We start from the raw sequence: 13,475 nt of genomic DNA, 5'->3' as shown, positions 1-13,475 counted from the left end.
ATGAATGTGCAGTGATTTTTTTTATAACAGAGTATGCATATAGATGATTGACCTCATAGGCTGTAGGATGTGTAATAAATATAAAGGGAAACAAAACCTTTGAAACAAGTAGGCTTGTGTGGAAACAGACAAATCAAAGAATAAGATCAATAAAAGTTTGAGAAAAATGGACAAATAATGAGCATTTGAATATTGCTATTACTAATGCTTTCAAGATCCTCCTATTGGCAATGCAATAAAGATGTTTGATGTCATATGTGAACAACTGTCACTTTGATGGACTAGAAATGCCCCCAAAATGTCTCCTTTTGCTCTTTTTTATGGTGATACAAGCTCTTTTTAATGTATTCTTTGAAAATCTGTATTACATGCCTTCCTATACATGTAAAAAGAATAGATTATCTACTGATAGATGTGATAAAGAGGCATTTTAAGTGAAATGTATACAAAAGTAATGGCAAAGTTGTTCACATGTGATATCACACATCTATGTCGCATTGCCATTAGGAGGATCTGCATTATAATAATGATCTAAACTTCAAATGCTCATAATTGTGTTATTATTTATTCAATCTTTCTCAAACTTTCGTTGATCTGTTTCTTTGATTTTTTTCTATTTTCGCACGAGCTATCTTGTTTCAAAGGTGTCATTTTCCTTTATTAAGGTTATTTATTGATAGAGCAACCAATATTCAGTCTTCTTCATATTTCCAGATGCAAATGGCCTCCGACCCTACATATCATATGTATATAAGAATAAAGTAATCATTAGCATGTGTGAATGAGAAAAAAAGAAATTCCCATGATAGGATGTTCAGCGTGTGCACATTTCCTTTGCCTTCATGTAATCACAATTTCATAGGTTCTGATAATTATAAAAAAGATAAATTTCACACTGACATAATATGGTTATAATATCAGGCTTGTTTAAAAATATTTTTGTGGTAGCAGAGTACGTTGTTAGGAAATGACGTCATGGAATTTATTATTGAGTAGAGCTGCCGAGGCAAAGGAATGACATCTCTCCTAACAAAGTATCTGTGTGCTGAAGTAAGAGATGATAACTTCCATGGTGACAATCCTCCGGAAACGCTGAGAGAGGGAGAAGGCACGGTATTGCACTTTCAAATACAATTATCGCACACCGCTGCGTCGCATTGTTCAATAAAGGATCATTCTTGTTTGTAATTTCATCATAAGTGACTTGTGTGCATTTACAACACAATTCAATAAGAAAGCTGTCATGTAAAATCCCTCATGGTTTTCCGAGTGAATAATTTGCACATTAAGGGAATTCAGGTGTGCAAGGGAACATTATGAGGAAATAATTTTTGTTTAAATAGAAAGTAACTTGGAATATACCAACCATGCAACGTTTTAGGCTGTGTTTTCACTTTATTGGACAGTGAGCTGACGTTAGTTGTGATTATAAAGAGGACTGATTGTATGAGGTACTTCATGAAATATGTAACATCAATGATTGATGTGGAATATGGTGATGTGTCTTGTGGATGGTAAATTAAAAGTGTACACCATAAAATTTTGCAGATATTTTTGTCCATTTTACCCCATATTGCATGTAACACTGCCTGTGCGATTAAAGGTGAATAGCATATTCAGTTATATCCTACCTGATTTTTTGTGGTAAAATGAAGTTGAAATATAGTAGTAATAATGAAATTAAAAAATAAAGACAATTGAAATCATGAATTGTGGATATTAGTATATTTTTTATTATATCCACTTTTTTCCCAATAGAAAATTAGGGTTAATTGAATTTTTCTGATTTTTTCATGTGGCCAATTACAAGTATGTATATTTTACATGTTTGATTTCATTTTCAAATTATCTATTCACAGCTATTTTTATGTGTGAATGAAGTATAACCAAAGTTTACGGACTCTGAAGTGAATAGAGCTTAGCATGAATATAATATTAATATATTGCCAAAACGTATACATGTATATTGAACATTCTCTGCATTTTCAACTTTTTTTTCGCCCTTGTCGTATTGTGATGTGATTTTCTGTCCGTTTTTATTTGCACAATTTCTGATTGTGTATTTCCTGATAATTGATGACATTAGGCTTAGGTTAGTGTTACAAAGTAGACAAAACGAAATAGATATGAGTATATTGTTTTATTTAGATGCATGGTTATTTATACTACCAGTGGATTGTACGTTTTTATACTCTGGGGAAATTAATGATCGATTTCAGCCTTTTATGTAGTTAACGAAAAATCGAAAGATTTTCAGAAACATTCTACATGTGTACCATCAGGTTTCATCTTGATTTTCATCCCTTTTCATTCTTGAATCTATTCATTCTCTTTCTCTTTTTTTAGTATTTCTCCTTCTTTGCCTTTCCTTGTTCCTCTATTCTACTGATCTATATGGCGCCGTTTAAGGCAATTTTTATATGTGTACATTTTGTCGTTTCTTAATCAATTCAATATGTATTATACAATTTGGAATCAGCCATACTACAATTCAAATGATTCCTAATCGAATGTTCATTATTCGTACGTTGCCCAACGTTTAGCTTTTCATGATTGTCTTGAAGTCCTGCCCATGCAAGATAGTATTTGATATTACAAAATGTACTATATTTGTAAATGACGTCGATGTAAAATAGTTCAGAGAGAGAAAACTATTGATGCCTCTGTTACGCTAAATACGTAGATGATGATATTGTGTAGGATATGATATGTAATTGGACATTATAAACTGTTGTATATAAGAATGTGTCTTTGTTAAAAATGTGAATGATATCATTGTCACTCTCTGTGTGTTGATGCAACCTTAAGTTTCCTTTAAAAATCCCTATTTCTTTGTCGTAGAAGGACCTGCCACATACTACTCTCTATGATATTGTTGGCTGTTTGACTTTCGTCTACAGCCTAGCGCACACTACAAAATCTTTTTTTTTTTTTTTTTTGGGGGGGGGTTTAATTGCATTTGATGTAGTCATTCCGACCTGTGAGATTTTGGGGATCAAAGATCCTAAAAGTGATATGAATATTAGAATAAAAATTATATTACACGTAAGCCTCTCTCTATAGCTAGGAATGAAAGCGGATTCAGATTTAAACTGTGATCTTGCTCATTTGAACTTTACTCCTGCCTCAAGGCTTTCAATAAAGCAAAATGTGATTCCAATATTCCAATCATTATTCCAAACTTTAAAAAAAGAGATAATTTTACTCTGTGAACCTTCATATTTAATGCTAAATTGATTTATTTTATAAAATCAGGTCCTAGTCGAGTCATTTCCGGATCGCATAGTGTGCAGCGAGCAGTAGTACAACTAAACGTCTGGACGCGGTTATTTCTTTGAAAAAGTATATATATAATATATATATATATTATACGCTTGCGCAGAGCCCGGGGGGGCCACTTACATTGACGAGTGGATACCATGCGCGACCAAAAAAACACGTAAAAGGATGTCCTTTTCACGATAGGGCACGTTACGTACGTAACGTGAAAAGGGTGTCAAAAACACAAAAATAATGAAAAAAGGGTATCTATTTCGCTAGGAAAATTACGTGTTTAGGGTCGAATTTGCGGGGATGAAAAACAAAATTAAAATGTTTTATAAAGGATGTCCTTTTTGCCCCAACACTACGTGTTTAGAGTCCTATTTGCGCGAGGTGTAGAAGGTGGGGTCGTACTAAACCAAATAAGGTAAAGCCGACAACCAAAGGACCAGTAACAATAAAACATTCCTGTACTTGTTTAGGGGTTCATTTCAGGGAATATTTGCCAAGAGTATCGTTTTGTTTCCAATACTTGTTAAGGGTAGGGTTTCACACGCCAATACTTGTTAAGGGGTGCATTTTCAGAATATGGAAATTACGTGTTAAGGGTGCTTTTCGAGACCCCATGGTCGCGCATGGTATCCACTCGTGAATGGAAGTGGCCCCCCCGGGGCGCAGAGCCGCTTCTTTCTTCCTTGCACATGCGCGTAAATACACTTTGGGCCAACTGTGAGCATTACAGAAGTGCATGCGGCAAATCTTTGTCAGTCGGTGCTAGATAGCTGTGGATTTGATTCAAACTTGTAAAAAAAAAGAAAAAAAAGAATATTAATGTATAAATAGAATCTGGCTAGCACTGTCTTTCAGCATCTCGGCACATCAAAAAACTGGCTGAAGAACGAATAAAAAGTTGAAAAACGCGTTGACCCGGTGCCTATCGCTTTTTATTTCATTTTCACACCATATAAAGCATATGGTAGAATTGAATAAATGATCCTTCTCTGTTACGGTATTATACTATTGCGTTAAAATCCATCCAAAATTTGATTTGAATGGTTTGTTTAGAAAACGGGTATATTATGTTTTAATTTGTTTTTAGTGTAATTGATATTTTCATTGAATATTATGCTCTCCATCATTTAACCATGTTATGTACCCTCTTATGAATTTTGTTTTTAAATATAAACGTTTGATAAGCCATCTTTTTTTACTTTCGAATTTTCCATGAACATACTATTGATTTTGTAGGGAACATTAATTTTGCAGTCATTGATTTATTTACTTTCCACTGCTACAAATGGGGACTAGGTCTGGTGCACTTGATGTGCATGCTAATAGCCCTTAAATGTATTAGTAGTAGTGACGAAAATTAAATGAAGCTAGATAGACCCTTTTAAATATGGAATTTTAGATTCCAGTAAATTCCTCTCAAGATATTGTATAGTCTGATTTTGCTTTTAATGTGTCGAGTTACATGTTACTAATAATTACTTGTTACGTAACAGTTACGTATCAGAGCTATGTCTGATCTACTGAGACTCTTTACATCTCATCAAATTCAATTAAAAAAATTGAGGTCATCTTTAGAATATTTTTATTGTGGCTGGAAATGTTAACGTGAGTATGAACAATATTTATTGATGGTGTTCATTTTGAGAATGAAATTCTATGCGTATTTGTTCAGGTTTAAGGTAATACTGTATTGCTATTGTGATTTTTAAAACAATTAGGTTTATCTCTTGTACCAGCTCCTTTTTGTATTCATTCCCTTCTCGCTTTGTAATTTAAAAGCACGCCCTTTATTCATGTATTATGCATTTTCTAAGTTTTGCATGTATCAATAAAACAAGTTTTTGAATTGTAAATATGAAATAAAGTCTCCGTATTGCTTTGTTTTGTGAATTGTACACAGAGACAACGCTGTTAATAATTGATTACAGTATTAACTGAACAACCCGTTGTTCAGTTTATCATTGTATACAATTTGTTCTTGTTTAAACAGGTTGTATAATAATTCAACAACTATGTAGAATCAAAATCCGAGAAACGGATTCCCCACCCCCTCTTTATTTTTCTGTATCGTATAGTCCATTGTGGTAAAAGGAGGATAAGGATACGGGCGCGTGGGTTAGGGGTATGTGATAATCATTGGATCGCCCAGAATGGGATATCAGCAGTGGCGTACTTAGGATTTTCCACGGGGGGAATTCGTCCGCCAAAAAATTTGACAAGCAGCAAAAAAAAAGGTCTTCAGTTTCAAAGGAGCGGGCCAGGGATCAGTTGTGACTCGTCAGGGGGAGGGGGGGGGGTTCAGGGATACGTCTCTTGCCTGGGTTGTGACTCGCAGGGGGCAGTCTGCCCCCCCCCCCCCGTAGGTACGCTATAATGGATATCAGAAATATTACACTATGTGCACGAATCTATAAATGCAATATTGGTCCTAAGGTGTGGAATATTTCTGGTATCCCATGACAAAAGCCATCTAATATAGATTATAATTATCATTATCTTTAAAGTCAATGGCGTAATACTATTAAAATAGATGTCGACACGATATCCAGAAAATATCATATTTCACCCGTTCTCCTTCCTTCTGTGGTCGTATTTTATAAAGTCGACAATGCACTGCAAAATATGTACATACGCCTTTTAAGAATACGTCAACCGAAAATTCGCTCAGATTTTGCACAGGCGAATCGTCTAGACTAAAATAATATGCGTTTTATTATATGATCGTTTTACTTTTAATGGGGTGGGGTTTGATCGAGATGGGGGGTGTGATGAGCAGTACATGAAGTCATGAAGGTTAGAATAATAAGAACTATGCTCAAGGGCATCAAAAGGGGATGAAATAGAATGCGATGTGGGTGGTGGGGGTGATGCAGATGGTGATCAATGATTACGGAGACGATGAAGATGGTGGTGGTAATCTTGGTGGTGGTGGTGATGATGATGATGACGACGATGATGATGATGATGACGATGATGATGACGATGGTGATGAAGGTGGTGGTTGTGGTGGTGCACTGCTGGAGATGATTTGCCCGGTAGTAGGGTCATTGTCATTGGACAGTGGACAGCATCCGCGAAAAAGAAAAAAAGTTTTTTTTTTCACCGATAGGAGCGGAACAAGAAACGAGTGTCAAAAATGCAACAACAAAAAAATAATTATAATAGAAAAAATGCCCCCTTAAATCAAGTGGTATAAAACGCAATTAGCGTATGTAATTTGCACCGACCGTGGGACCGACGGTTATCCCTCCATTTTAACAGAGGACAGATCATGTAGCTGTTGTGCAACACCTTTACTAAAACTTGGTAGAGCAGTTTTGTAACTGAAAGGGCTACCCTGCTGAAATAAAACGGAAGTAAATAAATAAACATCATTAAGGAAGTTATCCTAAGATAAAAACGGATACAAATACTGGACCCCATTCATCTTTCTCAAATCTCAAATAATTGACGTCTATATGTCCTATACGTATTGCGGTCTGCCTTTGAATCCATTTTACCTCGTCTCCGTCTCCATTATAGCTTTGTTGATTAGTATTGAAACTAAGTTTAGGGACTTGCCTTTTGTACAAGCATTGCTTTTCTTGGCAAGTTTATCTTCTATATTTGTAATGAAATGTCATTGAGCTGTCTATATTGTTTTGAATATGTACTATTCCTTCGATTATATTTTGTTGAACGGAAATAGATAAATCTAAATCTTAAAAAAAATCCTTGATTAGGGTGCTGCCCCGCCACCGTATTCTTCTTCTTTTTTAAATATTTTATTTTACATAGAATAGGCCTATAGTGCAGTGGTATGATCAAGCACGTTTAGAATTTCATGGCTGGTGCCTTGGACCAGTGGTCTAAAACGACCGACTGCACTATGGAAGACCGGGGATCGATTCCCTTCAAAAGGCTCCACATCAAATAAATTTAGGTTGTTGTTTGTTGAAAATTAATGGCGACCAGTCATATTTGACTATTACCGCCAACTATTATTTTCTTTATGCTATACCTGATATATGAAAATGCTATACCTGATATATTGACACCAACGTATTTGGTTACACGGGCCTAATCACTAGTGGTAGGCCGTAGATATTCATTCGAGCTAACCCATTGCTATTTTTTTTTTATTTTGATATGGCTGATTGACAAAGTGTATGCATATGATTGTCCATCTAACACTGATTCTATTTTTGGTAATTACTGAACTTCCTTTTCCCAAATTGGGAAGAAATATCACCAATTTTGGACTATATTTTGACTGGCGGAAGGATTAGGGCTATTTTGCTATTTGAGGTGATGAATCTGCTCCCCCCGAAGGTGTCTTCAAACACGCCAATTTATTTTTAAAATGAGCCGGTCGAGGGACCCTTTTCTGGTCAGATATGGATTGCCAGATATATATCCTATCCACTGTTAGTAAACATTCGACCCCCGAATTTCATCCTTATTTTTTATGAATTTTTAAAGTGCCAATTTAACACATGAGTCTATGGGGAATGAATTTGGCCTGTGATACCATTTGCATTGGCAAAAAGACAGAGGGCGCTATTAGCAGCATCGACTGACCGACTCTGTCCAGTACACATCACTTGACGATCCCATTTATTAGATATATATGACGTAAAAAAAGAAAGTATAATAAATGAGTACATGGGGAAAAACTGTCTAAATGTTTCAATCTGAACTTATCTTAAAAAACTTGTCTTAAAAAATGCCTGATTTTAATGTTAAGAATTTTTAAATTTTACAGTATTGCTAACGCAAATAAGTTTATTGCATATAGCGGTTAGCATTTTTTAAATACAAAATAACAAAAGATATTCATATGTTTTTATAATTTTTTTTCGTTTCTTTTTAAAGTTTGGTTATGAAAAATCGTGCCAGATATTAAATAGATGCATGGACTACATATTTTTTTTCAACGATGGTGTTATAAGGTTTGAATTGTTTGTGATATAGACTAATGATTTGGTACTGCTTCTAACTTAATCATCGATGCGAGTGCGAAGCGCGAGCTGAATTTTTTTTATAGTTCTGACTTTGACTAGACATGGAAATCTAATGCCCTATAATCATACCTAGGATAGGTATCTAACTTAACAATAATGATACGAGTGTGAAGCGCGAGCTGATAAGTTTTGATTATCCGAAAAAAAAACATTATTCCAATCTGAAAATTGACACTTTTAGCGCCTTAATATTAAAAAATTGCACTGTTTAATCTAATGAACAATTCGTTCATCAAGTTTGATTGAAGTTTGAGCAGGAATTATTAATACTGATTTTAAAGGGACATTTCAAAGTACAATCTATTTTTTTTCTTATTCCCCTTTTCCCTTTTTTGTGCGCCGTTAGTGGCGGCCCCTTTGGCTCCCCTGGATCCGCCGATGCATCCAGGGTGACCAGACGTCCCGTATTTCCCGGGATTGTCCCGGCGTCCCGACAAACCCTTCCCGGGACGCCTTTTTGTCCCGTATTTAAGAATATTGAACAAAATGTAGTTAATGCATTTAAAAGGGGTGAATTTTCATCAAATAACCAACAGATGACGAAGCAGAGATAACAATGAAACTAATTTGGAGATGTAATCGGGAAACAAATTATTGAGTTTTCATAACTAGATCTTGTTGTTTCAGCTTTCGTTTTGAGTCTTGTTGTGTATGATGCCGCTATGTTTCATCTAATTTTTAAGTTTGACAATGTTTCACTTTAAAATTTTACTCATTTCTAAATAATTTTAGTTTTTCTAAATTCTGAAAATATATTAAAAAACACCAAACTTCACTCAAATTTTTTTGTTTGCTTGAAGTTTGAACTTTTTTCCTCTTTCTTTCTTTTGTATCATTCTTTGTTCATCCTTATATCCTTCCTGTTTGCCCTTTTTTAATCCATCTATCTTTATTTCCGATCTTTTTTCCTGAACCTTTCCCCCTCTCTCTCTGTTCATTTGTCTTTCTTTCCTTCTTTCTGTTAGTTTTCTTTATTAAATTTCCATTTTTATTTCCTGAATTCATTCATTCTTTCTTTCCTTAAACTTTTCTTTGCTTCCTTCTCCCTTCCTCTCCCTTTTTTTCGTTCTCTCCTTTCATTATTTTCTCTTTTTGTCATTCTCTCGTCTCTTTATTTTTTCCCCTCTCTTTCCTCCTTTCTTTCTTTCATTCTTTATTTTATTTTTCCTTCCAATTCTTTTCCCTTATCATTTCTTTCCCTTCCTTCCTCCCGTCCTATTTTCTTCTTTCTTTGTTTGTTTCTTTCTTCCAAAGAATGAAGGAAAATATTTCTTTCCTTCATTCTTTCTTTCCTCCCCTTTTTTCTCACTTTCTTTTTTCCTTTCTCTCCTTTATTTTGTCTTTCACACATCTATTCATCTTCCCTTCCTTTCTTTTTTTTTCTTTCTATATTCATTTCAAAGAATGACGGAAACCTTTTTTCTCTCTTTATTCTTTCTTTCATCCTTCTTTTATTCTAATTTTCTTTAATGTTTTTCTTTTCATTTTCCCCTTCAGTTCATTTTTCCTTTCTTTCTTCATCTCTTTAGTTTTATCTTTTCTTTCTCTCCTTCATTCTTTCGTTTACCCTCCCTTTCAATTCTTTATATTTTTCACATGTCTAACATTGTGTATCTTTGTTGATCTTTTTTGTTGATTGTTCCGTATTTCATTTTGTGAAATCTGGTTACCCTAGATGCATCAAGAAATCTTATCTATTGCCCTCATCTCTTTATGATTTGCATTGATTATGGTGCTTTAATTTATTCCACTTTGTTTCTTTTGTTTCAGTCAAGTTTAAGCGTTTATGTCAATAGAGTAACTTAATTGCTGGCATGCCAAGTATAGTATGGGGTAAAATTACGTTGTCAAAATAAATCTTTTGAGCAAGTCATAAATTTACGCACGCCCTCTTAATATAGGACACAATATGTAAAGAATAGAGATGTAGAGTTAAAAAAAAAGAACTTTGTTTGTATAAGGTCTTTTATCCTGCATGGTCCCTGCATGGACTCCCTGCACCTAATTGTGAAACAAGCCAAATGTTTTTCAAAATGAAAATACTGACATTATGATTGTAGCTACCATTGATTAATAATAATTATAATAATAGTAATAATAATAAAATAAGGGAACCAGATAGGACTATGGGGTAGGTTCTTATTAAGGAATATTATTTAAAATGACGAGCAAAAGTTTTAACCTTTTTATTGCAAAACTTTGATATTCTGTGATAGATTTTGGCATAATATTTCACATTTCCTTATCCATTGTTTTATTTTCTTGGTCTTAGATTTTATTGGGGGAACTGGTACCAAGTAAAGCTTCCCACCCCCTTTCCCTACGCAAGTGACTATTAAATTATATATGGAGAGCCTGTTTTTTTTTTTTTCTTTTTTTTGCGCTAGAGGCGAGGCTAGCCATATATCGTGGGTTACCGTTAATTACGACAGTCGACTGGTTCGGTTTGGTTCTTGGGTGTACTGGCAGAATGTCGACTCGGTGGACTTGGACCGCTGAAAATGTTTCAGTACAAAGCTGCTCAGAATCCCAGGTATATATTAACATAATTATTAGAGTTGTGTTAGATGGAAAAGGAAAGAGATTATTTGGTGAAACGGCTTACATTAATCTTGTGGTTGTGTACGTAGGCCTATTTTAGCGATGCCACATCATTTTAAAATATCTACTGTATACATATGTTGTGACCATTCATTTTGAAGCTTGTGACCTGCTCTTCACAATAAGACTACGGTTTTTTCTTAATATATGCAAATTAGGCAAATATCTAATTAAATATGCACGCATATCATTAAAAATGTCTGCCGCTCATGCGGAATGTGTATTTGCCTTTGTAGTTTCACCCATGCTAGTGATTTTGAGATAATTAACCACCAAAATATGTCAATTGGCCCATTCTTTGATTAAACCAATATATAATATTAAAAAAAGAGTGTTTCATATAATTAAATATGCAAATTTAAAATACCATATATCTTTATGTAAATGAGGTTATGATGCAAAGCCAATGATACGCATATTGTAAACATGTATGTTAAAAATATTTCTTTTCAAACTACATGTATGAGGAAATTAACCACCAACAATATGTCAAGTGGCCTATTCCTTGATTAAACTATTATGATATATTAATATTCAAACAGAATACATGTATTTAAATATGCAAATGCATATGCAAATGAGATTATGATGCAATATAGTACAATATATGTTACAATGATGTTTGTTCTTGCGTATGGCATTTCATTACAAATAAATTGGATAATAGTAGGCCTATCATCATCAGTGATATGATGTTCAATTGCACAAGAACAAATTCATAGAATATCTTCTACATGTACAAAAAGTGGTAAATATGCAAATGAGACGAATATGTAATGAACAATTCAAGTGCAGAAGTACTTGTCCAGCTGCATTCATTACCAAATTTATGCTTCTTCATGCTTTGTATACATGTATATTTGTATAATACAACTTGATATTATTTTTTATTAAGTACTAAAATGCAGTTTACATTTTCTTTTGTTTACATGTAAAAGCTCTGTACAATTCAGTTTATGCTTCTAACATTCTTGAAATGAAATACCATTATACTGATTATTATCATTATGCAAGAAACTTGCCTGATCCCTGATCAATGAATTGGTCAGTGGTAAAGTATTCCACACACGTATCATCTGCATTTCAAAGACGATCGAATGTTCACTTGTGAAAAGATGTATTCTGTTATACTATTTTTCCCCCAAACAAGTATATTCAACATCGAGAATATTACAAGATCGCCTTTCTGGCCTTCCAAAGTGATTTGGTAAGGTTGGACAAGTTAGAGAAGGCTAAAAAAAAAAAAAAAATTGGGTCGGGGGCCACGGGCCGGAATGGGGGGAGGGGGGCCAGGGGCCGGTAAGGTTGGACAAGTTAAAGAAAGCTATAAAAAAAAATTGGGTCAGGGGCCATGGACCGGTATGGGGGCCAGGGACCAGTAAGGTTGGACAAGTTAAAGAAAGCTAAAAAAAAAAAATTGGGTCGGGCCACTGGCCGGGATGGGGGAGGGGGGCCAGGGACCAGTAAGGTTGGACAAGTTAAAGAAAAATAAATAAAAAAAAAATTGGGTCAGGGGCCACGGGCCGTGATGGGGGGAGGGGGACCAGGGGCCAGTAAGATTGGACAAGTTAAAGAAAGCTAAAAAAAAAAAAAAAAAAAAAAAAAAAAAAATGGGTCAGGGGCCATGGGCCGGGATGGGGCCAGGGACCAGTAAGGTTGGACAAGTTAAAGAAAACTAAAAAAAAAAAAAAAAAATATTTGGTCAGGGACCATGGGCCGTGATGGGGGGGAGGGGGGCCAGGGGCCGGTAAGGTTGGACAAATTAAAGAAAGCTAAAAATAAAAAAGAAATAAAAAAATTGGGTCGGGGCCAAGGGGCCGGGATGGGGTGCCAGGGGCCGGTAAGGTTGGACAAGTTAAAGAAAGCTAAAAAAAATTGGGCTGGTGGGGGGGCAGGGGCCAGGATGGGGGGAGGGGCGGGGGCCAGTAACATTTGACGGCTTAAAGGTAGCTAAAAAAAAATGGGTCGGGATAGGTAGGGGCCGCCGGGCCGGTGACGTTGGATAATGGGTAGCCCCCCCCAAAAAAAAATGGGGTCAGGGGGCAAGGGCCAATAAAGTTTGGGGTCCGTGTTACAGGCCCCCCCCCAAAAAAGAAATAGGGTTGGGACGAGTAATAATGGCAATTATGGGTGAGGGGCGGGTTGCAAACATATAGGCCACGCAGGGGCCTGGGGCAAATTATGGAAGGGGTAAACATAGATCTAGACATAATAAATCAGGCAAAAAACAAAAAAATGGGGCCTTGGACCATAATCAGGGTTTAAAAGGGCAAGAAAGGTACATCACCATCTGTTACATAATCACCAAAAACCAAACAACCCTACTCAACAGACTATACAGTCTCTGTATTGACCCTGAATTTTCCAGATTGGGGACAGTGCAAGCCCTTATCTTTCCCGCTGGCGGTAATTCGCGGTTTGCTAATTGGTAACAAGTTTGGTATCATTACAAAGCTTAGAATTCAAAGAATCTCATGATGCTGGGAGTTTTTTGGTTTTTTTATGTGTAGGGGTACGATAAAGGGGTCAAAACATTCATGTCATCATCAAATCACCATATCAACAAAATCTCAACAAATCATGATATCAAAATGCAAA

At 35.4% G+C, this 13,475-nt stretch overlaps 1 protein-coding gene across 1 annotated transcript in view; it reads left to right on the top strand.

The window, feature by feature from the left end:
- The first annotated feature begins 10,716 nt into the window (after positions 1-10,716).
- The window catches only part of LOC121407019 (GATOR complex protein WDR59-like), a 47,747-nt gene continuing 44,988 nt past the window's right edge, over positions 10,717-13,475 (top strand). The window contains exon 1 of the mRNA XM_041597913.1: positions 10,717-10,809. Coding sequence (XP_041453847.1) covers positions 10,747-10,809 — 63 coding nt within the window. The 5' untranslated portion in view covers positions 10,717-10,746. The remainder of the gene's footprint in view (positions 10,810-13,475) is intronic.

This window comes from Lytechinus variegatus, chromosome 2 (assembly GCF_018143015.1).
Source record: "Lytechinus variegatus isolate NC3 chromosome 2, Lvar_3.0, whole genome shotgun sequence".
Lineage (NCBI taxonomy): Eukaryota > Metazoa > Echinodermata > Echinoidea > Temnopleuroida > Toxopneustidae > Lytechinus > Lytechinus variegatus.
This window is presented reverse-complemented; position numbering and strand designations above follow the sequence as displayed.